The sequence below is a fragment of the Planococcus citri genome, chromosome 2 (assembly GCF_950023065.1).
Source record: "Planococcus citri chromosome 2, ihPlaCitr1.1, whole genome shotgun sequence".
Classification (NCBI taxonomy): Eukaryota; Metazoa; Arthropoda; class Insecta; order Hemiptera; family Pseudococcidae; genus Planococcus; species Planococcus citri.
In genome coordinates, this window is record NC_088678.1 from 1486199 (window position 1) to 1502042 (window position 15844).

At 33.0% G+C, this 15844-nt stretch overlaps 1 protein-coding gene across 2 annotated transcripts; it reads right to left on the reverse strand.

The window, feature by feature from the left end:
• Positions 1-5358: 5358 nt before the first annotated feature.
• LOC135833918 (circadian clock-controlled protein daywake-like) lies at positions 5359-13675 on the reverse strand. 2 transcript variants are annotated; one of them, XM_065347745.1, is made up of 7 exons: positions 13488-13675; positions 10556-10647; positions 7745-7840; positions 7102-7249; positions 6889-7022; positions 6648-6806; positions 5359-6207 (listed from the first exon to the last, which is right to left on the reverse strand). In XM_065347745.1, exons 1-7 carry the CDS (start codon positions 13658-13660, stop codon positions 6053-6055), a joined length of 957 nt encoding a protein of 318 aa, XP_065203817.1. In that variant the 5' UTR covers positions 13661-13675; the 3' UTR covers positions 5359-6052. The 2 variants fall into 2 exon arrangements, with proteins under 2 accessions (XP_065203817.1, XP_065203818.1); XM_065347746.1 differs by lacking the exon at positions 13488-13675 and adding an exon at positions 10802-10839.
• Positions 13676-15844: the final 2169 nt, after the last annotated feature.

Genomic DNA, 15844 nt, shown 5'->3' on the forward strand with positions numbered 1-15844 from the left:
TTCTTCAAGTGTCTCGTTGTCAGAAAAATGCAACTTTCTGCTGGAGTTGGCCAACCTTCGAGTATTCAGGTGCTGGCATTTTGTGAGCTATTTAACCTAGGACTCGAATAAATAAAAATGGTAGAAAACTGTTGCTGGTGGTACTTCTCGAATACCCGGGCTTGCAAAAATGGTTATCATACTTGCTTGGCCAGATTATAAGATGAAGATTGCCAAGCTTAAATCGAGTACTTGTACTTACGTTTCGACAACAGCCCGAGCTAGGAAATTCGCTGTTGTAAATGTAAGTACATACATAGGTACCAACCTGTAGCTAGGTACACTGGTGTGAAATTATCTGTACCTAGGTTGGATGTAGGTATGGTGTAAATGCTAAGTCGTCTAATGGATAGTTCATGTTCAAAAACGTATTTCAATCGCTTTAATCATACAATGAATGCGTAACCTTGATATTAAAAATATACACTTAAATTAAAGTTTACATAAATTGTAGACAATCAAGTTGTTTGATTGTAAAATCGTTTCCAACTACAATATACGTTCCTTCCAACGCATACAAAGACAAAAAAAAAAATCGAATTTCGACAGAACGATGATAACTACATATATTTTGGGTGGATGATGCTGGATGGGTCTAGATATATATTTTTACATCTTTTTGATACAGGTGTCTAATTAGTATATTACTATGGCACGATTACCTACATCACACAACAAAGTTGTAAATTTAGTTTATTTGCCAAAATTTTCCATCGCCCAAATGACGTCAGAAACGCCTTTCCTGGAAAATCGTAAAATTATATTGTTGCCTATGTTTCAAACAAATATACCAAAAAGAACCAAAACCCTCATGCCAATTTTGCAGAAACGAACCCATATCCATCCAACACATACTTTTCAACTGTCCCCAACTAAAACAAAACAGACTTACACTACAGATAAAAGAAAACCCACCTACTATCCCTGACGATCCCTCAGAAATACAAAAATTCATCTCCCTAGTAGAAAACATCGGCCTCACAAACCAAATCTAACCCCCCCCCCCTTACGGGTGTAATAATCTTGTAATTATAAACACCCCAAAAAAAAAAAAAAAAAAAAAAAAAATATACCTGAATCATCTTTTTTTCAATTTTGTTGTGACGCTTGAAAATATAGGTATCGTTTTATGCGATCAGCGACCTCCACTTCTCGTTCGCAAGTTCATAATAAAATATATATCTACGCCGGGTATAATTGAAAATGCAGATTAATTCGCCGAGTTAGTAGTAAATGTACGAAATTTTTTCGAATATGTACGCGTTCGATAATAAATAGTTTTACTGGCCTTGGAAATGGATGATTACAGCATTTCCAACGTCAACGATTGTCGAATGAAAATAATATAAAATGAAAACGGAAGCGACAAGACTTTCTTCCCGATAATCATTATTTTTTAAACCGAAGACATTTCTTAATTTCTCATGTCAATTGGAAAAATTATATAGGTAAGACGTGAAATGATTAAAAGTCAACTCTAGGACACACGTTTACCACAAGTTTGTATTGAAATGTATACGAGTATGAGTATGAGTCTTCAACTTTCAAGCATACCATACCTATGTATATTCAGATTTGTTTGTGTTTTTTTACTTCACCTATACCTATCGAGTTTGAATTAGACTATTCTAAGAATTGTTTATTACGTATATACCCAGTATCTACGTACTACCTACGTAATCTAAGTTCAGCCTTGCAAAGATATCGAGTTGGATATAGTTTTTAAGTGATTTCAGGTAGAGGTACCTACAGATTTCAAAGATGTTGATCCAGCAGATTTTTAAAATAATATACCTACTCAAGTCTGCGTATAGAAACAAGAACTAGGTATACCAAAAGTGAAAAGTGGACGTAAACAACGCGAGTTAACAATCAATTAATCGCACTAAATTCAAATCATCGCGAAAAATTTCCACGCAACCGATAGATTCGCATTTATTCGAAAATTCTCAATTTTTCATTCCAAATAATTATGGAGAATTAAAAAACTATATTTAGATCCCCTTTAGCTATCCAGAGCAAACTATCAGAAGGTCAGAACGAAAAGATATTATTTACCTACGATGCGAAATTATCGAAAATACGTACGAAATTTCCGCACCATTATGAATCACGTTCCCAAAAAATACCAACTCGTTTCCAATAATTACTATTATTTTGTAGTTTCGAAGGCAAAAGAGTAGCTATCTATCTGCCTCGAGTCAATTTTTTCAAAATTTTTGCGCCTCTTTACATAAGTATTTGAAATTGATCACCAATTCGAAAAAAAAGTTACGCACGCGTAGGCAACCTTTTTAAGCGAGAACATATAAACAAATTAAAAGTTGCAGAAAAATAAACAAAAATAAAATCATGTTTAGGTGCTTGTACATAATGAAAAAATATCTGAAAATCATTTGCAAATTTTTTTTAGTGATATTTTGATAAGCTGTTCGTCTGTGCAGGTAGATCCTTACCTACATTATGAAAAAAACGATCATTAATCTGTGGTAAACATAAATTAAGTAAGTAATAAATTTTGATTTGATAAAATTTTTTTTAATGACTTGATACAAATGCAACTTACGAGTATTTTTACCACAATCTCAGAAAAAACAAGCAAAGAAGGGTAGACGTCTGCTTTCTATTTGAACGGGACTCCTATTTTTGAAAAGAACGTGATCTAACCCCCCTCCCCATTTCCTGGAATTTCATCTGCCTGAGCAGATTGTTCGATTTTTGAGAAATTTTTGAAATTCAAAATTTATTATTTTCGGTGATTTAAGTATAGGCTTGAGCAGCCTACTTTTCAAGGAAAAAATATTTTTGTGCAGGTATTAGGGCTCATCGCCAAAAAAAGTCGGCGGATTTGGATCAAATTGAGCAGAGACCTTCATTTTGAATTTCAAAGTGATTCCAAAAAACTTTTAAAGCTTCAAAAAATTGAGAAAAATTTCCAAAAACTTAAAACATTTTTTATATTTTTTAAAATTGGTAGTATTGATCAAGTTTGCAAAAAAAAAATATTTAAAAACACGAACTAATTTATTGAAAAATAAGCGATTTGCAAATCTTCAACTGCTCAGTAGAACCCTAAAAGTGATCTTGGATTCTGACTTCCGACGGAAATACAAGCATAGATCGAAGCAGAATCTCAAATAGGTATGTATAGTATGTACTTTCATTTGGGACTGGGCCAATTTTCCAAAAACAGGTTAGGTAGCAACAGGAGCGAAAAAACCACGATTTTTTCGAAAGTATCCCTTCTTTGAAGACCCATCCAGGCACCTCCGGAGCTAAATTTTTTTCAGAATAACTTTGAAATCAAGATGAAGGTCTCTGCTGAATGATAAAAATCCGCCGATTTTTTTTGGTGATCCTCCCTAGTAAGTTTTCACAGAAAAAATGATGTCAATTACCGATGTACGTAGTCTTACAACTAATACGAACTACCTTGATCCAATTAATTTCATCATTTTTGCCTTTCGGTCATTCTGGAGACTTCGGCAGGATTTTTGACTTTTTCTGAATTTATAAAAAAAGTTCAAAAAAACAAAAATGTCCTGTCCGTAAAGAAATTTTTGAAATTTGTGCAGGTGACTGTATATCTCTTTAGAAATCTCTACCCCTCCCCCGTCAGTTCGAATTTCACCATCTCAAGCCATTTTAGAGCCTCTAGCGTGATTAAGGATTTCTCCAACATTTTAAAATTGTTTCCAGAGAGGATGGAAATTTATTTTGGTAGCTAAATATCGAGTTTCAGCTTATTCCCCACCTATTTAACGAGTTTATTCACATTTGGTTCAATTTCCAGGCGAAAATCTCGAGTATGTTTTTTTGATCAGCATTCTCCAGTAATATCACTAAAGATATTGATGGTCAAAAATAAAAATATTCTTGATATGTCCACCTGGAAATCGACTCAAATGTGAATAAATTTTCCAAACAGATTGAAAATGAGCTGTATGTACAGCTCGATTTTTAGTGCCCCAAATTGACGTCCAGGTCTTGCGAGAAATTTTAAAATTCCGAAGAAATTAAAAGTCGTGCTGAAGGCTGCAAACTGACTGGAAATACCTAATGAAATTTGATTCGGCGGAGTTGGTATCACGTTTAGGAGTAATTTTCATCACTTGTAGCGAATAAATATAACTAAAGTTACATAATTTATTTTAAGATCAATTTTAAATTTTCACAAATTCACCAGAAATCGAAAAATCTTGTTAGTCAGCTGAAATTTTGGTGATATAGGGGTTTAACACACCTTGAGAGGATTTATTTGTGAAAAAATGATGTAAAATGTTGAAGAATTTTCAACAAAAACCTTAAGATCTTTTCTGTTGTTGTTGTTGTTTTTGAAAATGTCTAAATAGGTATTCTTTTACAAATTGAGAACTTTTTGAAACTTTATTCCAATTTTGATTTTTTTTTGTCTTTTAAAACATTTTTTTAAAATTTTATTCAAATTTTAAAACAACAAATTCATTTTCATTTAGGACGGTAGGTACATCTTTTCTTGTATCATTGAGTAGCCTGTTTGAATCCTTTCAATTCAAACTGCAGTTTCACCAATTTTAACTGGAATGAAATCGCTCTCCTCTTTTCTTCTTTACGTTGAATATTTTATGTATCTCTGCATTTCCGAGTTTTATCTAGTCTCATTATTGAATGGCTAGTGAGCAGAAAACATGTCAATGGTGTTGCCGATCATATTTCCGCAGGAGAATCATTAACATGATACATAAATCATCGTTTCGTATTTACACCTCCTTCATTTTATTCCTGAAGCAGTTTGTAGCTGCATCCAGATTAACTAGAATGTTTGTATGGGTTGCATATTTCAGCCCTGAAAGGCATTCAATATTATCTAGTGTGCATCTAAAAATTGTTCAGTTCAAGAGAAATTTGTGATTGGTTTATGACAAAAATTAGTAGGTAGACTAGACTGTAATTTATATTGCTATTTATGTGGAGAGCCACAGTACATACTTTTTTTCAACAAAATATAAAAAAACTTTATACTGAATCTCATTCTTCTTCTTTTTTTTGAAGGAAGCAATTTTTACTTTTTATTTAGCACAAATTCAAGTATGCAATTATGAAAGCTCAGCTGGTTCAATTTCGTGTGATTTAAGAGAGTAAATGTAAGATTAGGTGACTGTACGAATTACAAAATTATGTTTAAATTTTATGTATTTTAAAATACAGTTTCTCAGCACACTTTGATGAGCCTGTCAATTGAATTAAAAAATTTGTGTCCATTTTGGCTGCTAATGTGACATCTGGCCATCGTTCGAAATTCAAAAAATCGAGAAGAAAATTAAATAACTGGACATAGAATTTATCTTTTAAATTTTATTTTTCAACAATTTCTATATTTCTTTTTTAAAATACGTATAATGTGCAAAATAGTAAAAAAATTGAACATCTTTACAACGAAAATTTAAACTTACACGATAATACGAATACCTATACTTATCAAAAAGGTTTTTGTTTAAAAAAATAGAATAAAACTTAACAACTAATAATACAGAATGCATTCAGTGAGACCTTTACATAAATAAAAGTAATTACAGGTATTACATACCAATGCAACCTAGTAAAATAATAATAATGAATCAGTTGCGACAGAAAAGTTGAAAAACACTATTTCTCGGCGAAGCTCTCGCTAGCTCCTCACACATACAAGTACGAGTATAATAAACGCACACGCAGAAAAATATTATGAAAAAAAAATGAAAAATGAATTACATAGCCTATATCTTAACGACGTACATCGAGTCTTAATAATTATAGCTTATCAGTCACACAGGCGAACACGCTGAACTGGTGGAAAAATGTCACCATGTGACAAAATCGGAAGAAAAAAAAACAAATTGTTTCCCGTTAGGTATGTTTTGGGCACTTGTTTTTGTTTGCAAAAATTATAAGTAGGAGGGCGTTTTTAGAAAAAGTGTAGGTAACCAAATAACACCTATTACTACGAGAGTCAAAAATAATGAGACCAATGAGACGAAATAATAAATTTCGCGTATTAATTATCTGGTAATATTTCATCCAATAACACAGCGCCTAAGATTTGATTGCCAAACTGGATTATAAATTCGGCAGCAATTTCTTCGGCTATCGGAGTTGCGATATCTAATACTTGGCGACGGTTATTCGTGTAGAAATTAATTGCCGTTTCAGCTGCGAAGAAAAAAAAACAAATTAACACCGAAATCAAATGCTACACTATGTTATTTTGGACATTAATTATCATAAGAGACGCTTATAGTTACAACTTGTCGTCATTTTTGTGATTCTCTAAGTGCTTGTATTATACGAGTAATTATATTGCAGTTTTAATTAGAGGAAATACGAGTAACAGAGAAGTATGTAGCTTATAGGTGCGTGATAAACATCTTCATTGTTAGTTGTTGTTAATGGGTAAGTAGATGTTTTCCTCGCCAATTTACTCGCCTAAGTGACCTTGAGCCAGTTCAGTTGTGAAAATATTACATCGGTACGTGATTATTTATTTTCGCAAAGGTTCCGTAAGGTAAATTCCGCGAGTTTTTTGACGGTAATAATTAGAACACAGAGGTAAATAGCGTATCTAAAAGAAAGAGAAATGAAGATCAACTCACTTATGACATCGTTGTTCCTGTTACCATCGGTATTGGTAGCGGTACCGGTAGCGTCTCCAATTTTCAGTTTAACGACTACGGTTTTAATTTGAGCAATTTGACGTCCTTTTTTGTCAGTAGTAAGTTCTCCCGATCCGCTTACATCGGCTCTTATATTCGCTAAAATAAGAAAATAATTTTCGATTTTATTCACGATCCTATACCATGCAGCATTCGAGTCACTGAAAAATTCTATACTTACTGATGTTTCCTTTGAATACTCCTTTTCCTTTCAAAGGTATGACTAACATTCGTCCATCAATGTCGTATTCGCACGTCGTATGAATCAAAGGCAAAATAATGGTACCTTCGGCTTGTAATTTTTCATAGCTTACTCTGTGAATCAAAATTTTCACAAATCGTTATCTCGAGTTACCTACAAATTTTGCGTAGAAAATGGTAAACTTCCGCTTACTTGACATTTTTAACGACGAAATTAGTTCCACCCCAAGCCTTAATATCTTTTACGATCAATTTCAAATCTAGAGCTTCCTGACGTCTGTTGATTTCTAAATTCGGTATGACTAAGGGTTCCAGTGCTGGTATTTTCATTTTAGGGATACCTGTAAGAATAGAATAACCAAGTTGAAACACAAATCCTTAATTTTGAGTTTCGTGTTCATTTTTGGAATGGGTGAGAAATGTTTGAAAACTATGAGTTCGAGGGAGAGTTTACCTACATACAAATTCAATATTTTAAAGTTCGACAAAACAAAAAAAGACTATTGGACGGAGTTGAAATCCTCAGTTGGGGGGGGGGCAAATGAATTTACTTTTTAAAAAAAAAAAACTTTTTCTTTGAATTTTTGCCATTTTTTTATCATTATTCAGTTCAAGTGCAAATGTTTTGGAGTTGATTTCGAAAATTTCAAACTAAATACTGCACAAAATTGTGAGGTCTTCCACGACATTTTCTTATCCGCTTAGATTCAGTCAAAAAAATTGTGATAGGGGATTTGATGTATTTTCGTGCACACAATTGACGTCACATTATGCTTAATTGAAGTATCTATCAAGTGCAATAATGTACTTAGTTAAAATTGGAGGAATTTACGAACCAACTGGTAAATATGGTCGAACAGACTCCATTGTTTCTTCCACTAAGCATTTGGCTAAATCTGGCTCTTTTCTGCGACATGTTTTGACATAACTCGCTGAAAAAATACAATCATTAAATAGTCTTTAGTTATTTTCAGGCAACGTAATCGAATTATACTCGTATGCTTGATTTTGAGAAATTGAAATATCTCCCTGCACGGAGGGATTTTTTCCATGTCCTTGGATTTCTTACAAAAAACGCTTTTCAACTGACGCACTCTAATCTTGCTTGAACTAAAGCTATAGATCGAAAGAATACGTACTAAAGCCCATATGTACCAATAGCTGAATTTTTAGAAGCTAAAGTTAATTTTTGGAGAATTTTTAAAGACATTCAAAAAAGCTTTTTTAATAAGAATTTTTCAACTTTTCCCTGAAATTTCAACTTTTTTTAAAACAAAACGAATACTTCAGCAGTTCAGCGTAAATAATTAAGTATTTTATTTCGACTTTTTAATTGGAAAACTACGAGTTTTAGATCATTTTGGAGTCACTAGTAACATTTTAATTTCCCATGAAAAATTCAAACTGCTGTGTAAGTGTGAAAGGGCCAAAAATCAACTTTGGCACCTGTAATTTTGAATGTTGCCTATTTGGAACCCTTTAGATCGTTTTAGGAAGTTATTTCAAAATTCCAGGGATGTTAGTTCAAAAATAATTTTTTTTAAAAAAATGAATTTTTTTTTTTAAATGGCATACCAAAAGTGGTTTTTGAGTCTAGAAGTCATCCACGCATATTAGAGGATATTCCAATAAACAAAAATAGAAATTAGCATTTTTAAAAAATTATTCTTAGTTTTATTCCAACTTGGGGAAACTTTGATTAAATTTTGAATTTTCAAAAATTTTCTAGGGGCTCTAGAAGTGCTCAAAATTATTTGAAACCATTCCAAATCGATTTCAGTCATCGAAAATGGTAGGTAAAATTCTGTTTTTTTGTTCTTTGTTTTCAAAAATTTATCTAGAATCAAAAAATGCACGTTTTATTCACCCAACTAAAGTTCCAGAACGATTTGAAAGGAGGAGTGCATATTTTTTCAAATAAATTGAAGAATTCACGTTTGAAACACACTTGCATGTGCTCTTTAATTTTTCATTTGATTTTTACTGTAACTTTCAAAATTGAGCTATTTTAGGTCAAATTCTGGAATTTTTACTTCGTTGAAATCATGAAAACGTTATTTTCACGTCTTGTCGAATAGTTAAATCTCAGAATTTGATTCAAAATAACTCAATTTTGAAAGTTAGTGGAAGAATCCTACGAAAAATTATCGGGCATTTGCTAGTGTGTTTCAAATATAAATTCTTCAATTCATTTTAAAAAATATGCACAAACGCCATTTTTAGGGGTGCCTAAAATGGGGGGCTCTAAAAAAAGGGTTCAAAATTACGAATATGCAGGGAGCTTAATTAAACTTTTTCATTTGGATAATTTAATATACACCTCAAAACGTTACGTTTGGCGCAAATTTCAGATTTCTAGTTTTCCAGGGGTTCTCAAAATATCGAAATTATGAAAAATTGGAAAATTGGGTTCTTGAGTACCAGCGAAAAATTTTATTGAGCTCAAAATTTGGTAGGATGGAGGTCTTTCACTTCTTTCAGATACTAATAAACTGTGAAAATCTTTTTAGCGGGGTTCGCAGGGATAGGTCCGAAATGGTGGTTCCAAAATTTTCAAAAAATTGAAACCCCCAATTTTTGCCCCCGAGGGTCTAAAGTAAGAAAATAACCTCCCGTAATGTTTGTTTGGTTCAAGCAGATATTTTATGCTAAAAAAGTTTTTGAAAATAATACTAAGTGGTACCTAAAATTATGTTTTTATTCGCAACTTTGGGAACCCCTGGAACCCAAAAAATAGTCATTTTGGGTTAACTAACCACGGATTTGTATTTCGTACATTTATTACAATATTTTAAGAGTGGTTGAGTCGATACATAACTAGCTGGTGCCAAAAAATGGCCTTATCGCAACTCCTCCTTTCTGGTGAAAATTTAAAAACTTGCTGAAATCACCAGAATGGCCTAAAACTGGTAGTTTTTAGATTAGAGATTTGAATAAAGCAGTACCTAATAAATCTCACTGATTGTTTTCCAAAAAAAAAAAAAAAAAAAATTACAAACATAATTGAAAAATTATCATAAAATGGCAATTTTTTTTATTGGCAAATTTCTAAACAAAGCAGAATTTAATATGTAATCAAAATTTTTATTCTTTGCTTTCACCTTCTATATATAACCTCAATTTTGTACTGTGTTCAACTTCACTTCTATTCTGTTAACACTTTTTAAAAAAAATTACCATATTTTTGACAAACTTCACAAAAACAATAATAAAGTACCTATCTGCCAAATTTCTACTTCCTCCCTCCCTCCCTCCTTTCATTCACCGACTATTCGCGTACTTCGAACCTACCACCAGTGAACCTATCAATATATACCAAATACTCAGGTACCTATACCCATAATTCATTAATAGGCATCTACTTATCACTTTGAAAGGAACCTTTAGCTATGCTACAAAATATACTTAAAATTAAACCGGCCGTCCACGACACGCGCTTATTAGCCCAGGTAGGCATCTTTTATCATCGAATCACAACGCAATTACATCACGAAGAATATCGTTACAGTTCCATTTTGTTGGCAAAAAAATAGTGAAAAAAAATTAGTGTATCAGTTTGCGAGTTTCCTTCCTATGCTATTATTAAATTCATTATAGCGTAGCCTGTTTTACGTAATGGTTAAATAGGCACGCGTAATCGTACTTACGTAATCTCTTAGCGTCCGCGCAGTAATCTTGTACAGCGAATGAAACAATTAAGATGACGGACAAGCGTTGCACAAACTGCATCCTATTGCACCTTTAATTAAATAAAGCGTATCAATAAAGAAGCGCCGAGACAAACATATATATAACAACACCGTATACTACATTCGCAGATTGTACATAGATAGGTATAAGGTAGGTACTCGTAAGTAGACTTGATTTTTACACGTGTTCAAAGAAAGCATTACCTTCGCGAATAAACTCCATTCATTTATTAAGAGCTACAGGTCGTTGATTACCTGCGCCACGTCTTCTCTGCCGCCCTCCACATTATCAAGCAGCAATTCTTGTAGCCGGCCCAATGCGTTTTAATCGCTCGCAAATTTAAAGGTTTTTTTTCAGAAATTCATATCACAAATGATCGCTTATTTTAATACATTTTACCTACTCGAATATACCTTTGAGATAATCCTCCCCTAATTAATATGCATTCGTAGGATATAATCGATTATGTAACATCTAGTTTATTCGAACAGGTTCTATATTCTATGTGTGAGCTGTCCAAGTTTTGCTTTACGCGACCTTCCATATATTTCTAAAAATGTCTTAAGTACTTAGATAACTACCTAGGTATTTCGTTTTGAATAATTTCATTCGGTACATTTTTCCATTTACAGTGGATTAAGGTGCAAATACTCTATCATTTGACGTTCAATCGATTAGATTATTTCTGAAGTAATTTTAGACAAGGTCGATAGATGAGAAAAATCTTACCAATTGCAAGATTATTCATTTCCCCCCATTTTTGCCATTTAGAGAAATATTGTGTTAATTTATTCCAAAGTTTTTGTAAAATAACTCATGTTTCACTCGAACTATTCTGCTTGAGAAAATTAATTTTTCTGAAATTATATTGGTCAAAATTTATTCATCAAAGTCAATGTAGCAGTTGCTTTCCTTATGGTCTAGTCTACCCCCCCCCCGGTTAATATTTTTTTATCACTGCCTCTCCTCAACCTTTCCGATGGGCGTAAGCTAGGTAAGTAGTAACTTGTGTTTGAAAATTTTACTTTTGGCAGTTTGTATCTATATTTTTTCAAACTTCTGTGGATATTGGACAATACCAAGGGCACTTTTTGGCAATTTTTCCAACGTTTGGAAATGCAATTACAAAAATTAAAAACATATAAAGATACCTCCTACTAGCTGATCGAAAATTCCTATTTTGAGAACTATCATCTGTTAGGTATTATAAGTTCGTTGACTTCTCGAATGACGTTGAAACTGCTAGAATTTACAAAATGGCGAAAAAGAGTAAATACAGCCAGTGACAATTTTGTCAATTTTTTTACATTTTTTTATAAATTCTGAATTTGTATAATTACCAAGATTTTTGAGCCCAGTTTCGAGAAGTTAGTCTAGATATGGTTTGACAGGTCGATTTTTTTGATAAGTGTTGGAATTTTTTTCCATTTTTTTTTGGGGGGGATGTTTGTAATGATCAAATGATTATTATAATCGTCGTGTGAGAGTTTTGGTGATTTTATAGAAAATATAAAAAGTTCAGAAGAAATGTTTTAAGTAGGTACCTGTGAGTGTTTTTACGAAATATAGGCACAGGTACCTACCTACATATATATTTTTTGAACAAAGTGAACCACTGTGATTAATTCCTTCAATTCAATACTCACACATCAACAACTACCTACTAGTTTTGGACCATCCTGAAACCTCCGATTTTTTAAACAATTTTCTGGGAATACTTCAATTTATTCCCCCCCCCCCCCCGGGGGGAGGGTAAAATGAACTTTGAATTGTATAACTTTGGTTGGAGCTTATTGGGTACATTCTCGAATGTTTTTTCAAGAGTGCTCGTTCAAAAGTGAATTTTAAACCAATTTACGAATTCCAAGGAACTGAAAAAAAGCACATTTTAAAGATACCTAGTTAATCTAAAACGGTTCAAAGGGGTCCAACAAACACTGACCAAAGTTATGCTGAAATCCATTTTTGGTTTTTTCAAAGTGATTTGACGTTTCCATAAAAAATGTTAAAATCACTGGAGGCTCCAGAATGGTCCAAAACTATGTAGTTGTTAATGTGTGGGAGTTCAATTGAAAGAATAATTCACATTGATTTACTCGTATTTTAGTGAAAAAATTTGTACTTCATGATTTCATGAGAAAGCTTAAAAATCGGCATTAGCCTCAAAACAGCTTTTGTAAATTTTTTAAATTATCAAAAATTTGCCAAAAATCAAATCCAAAAATGAATTTTGGCGCCCAAAATTTTGGTTACTAGGGTTTTAGACCATGTTATTTAGATCTACCTGGGTTTCCTTCAAATCAGAAAATGCCAGTTTAAAAGGTTCCTTCATTGTCAGATCACGATTCAACAAACCATTTTTCAAATCTATTTTTCAATTTTTTTCAAATTTGCTCAATCCAAGTATTTTGTTGTATTTTTTGAGATGAGTTGGGAAAGAAATTCACATCAGCAGGTTTTGAGAAATCACTAAAAGAGAAAATCCATGTAACACCAAGGCGGCCGAAGACTTGGTAACTGAACTTTTTTCAAAATTTTGTCCACGTTATTTACCTACAGTTGCTCATCCTTTGAAAATGAATAGGTACGAGCAAAATGTGTAAAAGTGCACACCGAAATTAATTTTTCCGCAAAGAAAGAAAATTGAACAAAACAAGCTACTAACACTAATTCTATACTGAAAACGAACTTCAAAAAATAATTTCACTTTTTTTCTGAGAATGAAAAATTTGCCGAGCACTCTTCACGAACTTTTTTCGAACTCAAATTAATAAATTTTTATTACAAATACGACGAGTTCTCTCTTTGACAATAAAAAGGAAAAACAAAAATCGATTTTCTAAACAATTAATTTAAGCTATGAGAAAATACGTTTTAAAAAAATATTACCTGTGACGACAAATTCTCAATACAAACGGAGGAAATTCTCTGACGGACTGTTGACTGCGAAGGAACACTTCCGAACGTTTGCAGTTATTGGAAACAGGATTAGCATTTCTTTTAACTATCGGAAAGAGCCTAGTGCTGCTGATGGTGGGGTTGTACGATGCCGGGTGGGACATAGATATAATTATATCTCTCGCTTACTCATTATAAGCTAACGTGCACATGTTTGTTAACAACACGGTGGCCAATCGAGGTGGTATCAATTACTTATAAAATAAACTAGAAATGTTTGATGGACTAGGACAAGGTTTTGACCCGGTTGCAAAGGGTCATGTAATTTTTCAAGCGTTTCTTTTAAACTGTTAAATTCGTTACTTGCGCTTGTTTACATGTACGACTCGTGTGATTTATAGGTGGAGATAAGACGTTGAAAGATTCTTATTTATTTTCATTTTTTTTTTTTTTTTCTAAAATAGAACCACCTACGTGAGAGATGATAATTTTTTACGCCAAGCGAGGGAGCGACAGAAAGTAAGTGTTCTTGCTTAAGATGATAGGGAAGGTTATTTTAATTGCGAAAGTCATCTCTTGATAGTATATTTGTTATCTGTTTTATCTTACGTTTGATGCTTTTATTGATGGCGGGGTACAAGGATTTTTTGACTTTCGTCAAGCAGTCATTTTTTTCCCAAAACCCATAGGGTCAAAAATGTGAAAAATCGAAATGTTACTTAACTAATCAAAAAAGCTGAAAGATGGTATGCACTCTGTTTTTGGTCTCCTGCGTCGATTAGAAAGGGTTTCCAACTATTTTGAGCATTTGTAAAGCCTTCAGAAAATTCGTCAACTGAAAGTGGTTTTAAGTCGTTTTTAAGCCTTTAGCAACATCTTGGAAATTTCAGATTTCAAAAAACAAAGAATCCAAAGAAGTTTTCCCAGTGAATTTTTGGAACCATGATCACCTCCAGTCGACTCAGGATACACTAATGATTATTCAATAATGACATCTGGAGAAATATGGTATTGAACTGACATGAAATCAATATTAGAAAAGTAGGATTTTAGAGCATTTTGTAAAAAACTGAAATTCACGAAGTGTAACTGAAATTGTAGAAGTCTTAAAATTATCGGCAGTCAACTCACAATATCACAAATATGTATAGTCCGGCATATGACAATAGGAGTAATTGCACCCCCGCCGATCCTCCGGGACAACTTTTTTCTTAAAGGGGGCATCCTAAGGAACATTTTGAAGCAAACTTTCCCAAAAAAAGTTGGCCTTATTTACAAACTGGCGGCAATTTTGATTGACAGGTCAGTCGAAATCGCAGATTTTGCGTTCCAACATAGGACTTGCACGAAATTTTTCAAACCTTACAAAGGTATGTCAAAAGATCATGCAAACATTTATCACCTGTCGAAATTTCAAGTGCTAAAGTGAGTTTTTCGATTTTTGGTGAATTTTTGAAAATCCAATTTAGGCCAAAAATGAGGGAAAAAATCAAAATTTTACCAAATTGACCAAGAAAGCTGAAATTTGGGATATACCCTATTTTCGACATACCAAATCGATTGGAAACGGTTTCAACCCGTTTTGAACAGTTCTGGAGCCTCCAGCAGATTTTTGAAACTCGAAATTCCCACAAAATTTTATCAAATTGGAGTTGTAAAGCTAAAATTTATTCTAAAAACTAATTTCAATACGCTACGAAGTACTGCAGGCGAATTTCAAGTCTTTTTGGAGCCTCCAGTGACTTTTTGAAAATTACTGGAGCCCAAGTAGATTTTTGAAACTTGAAATTTCCCCAAAATTTCATCAAACTGAGGTGGAGAGTCGAAATTCATTCTACAAACTAATTTCAATACGCTACGAAGTTGACTACTGGTGGATTTCAAGTCGTTTTGGAGCCTCCAGCAACTTTTTTATAGGTTGCATGACGTTTTTTTGGAAAATTGAAATTTCCTAAAAGCAGCGGGAAGCTTCAAAACCATTTGAAACCACCATGTAGTCTGCGAAGTAAATTTCAGCTTACCAGCTCCATTTGATAAAATTATTGTTGGGGAAATTTCAAGCTTAAAAATCTACTGGAGGCTCCAGTAATTTTCAAAAAAGTCGCTGAAGGCCCTAAAATGAATTGAACCCACCTGAAGTCGTCTTCAGAGGGTATTAAAATTGGAGTGTAGAGTAAATTTCAGATTTCCATCTTCGTTTGATGAAATTTTCAAAACTGGTTGAAACCGTCTCCAATCGATTTGGCATGTCGAAAATAGGGCATATCCCAAATTTCAGCTTTCTTGGTCAATTTGGTGAAATTTTGATTTTTTCCCTCATTTTTTGCCTAAATTCGATTTTCAAAAAT

What these genes read in the sequence shown, in the direction of transcription:
- LOC135833918 (XM_065347745.1), bottom strand. Translation starts at nt 13,660, where the DNA reads ATGTCCCACCCGGCATCGTACAACCCCACCATCAGCAGCACTAGGCTC. An exon ending in CGCGGACGCTAAGAGATTAC is followed by an intron (nt 7,841 to 10,555) that starts GTAAGTACGATT and finishes GTATTTTTTCAG; the next exon opens with CGAGTTATGTCAAAACATGT. An exon ending in TCGACCATATTTACCAGTTG is followed by an intron (nt 7,250 to 7,744) that starts GTTCGTAAATTC and finishes CTATTCTTACAG; the next exon opens with GTATCCCTAAAATGAAAATA.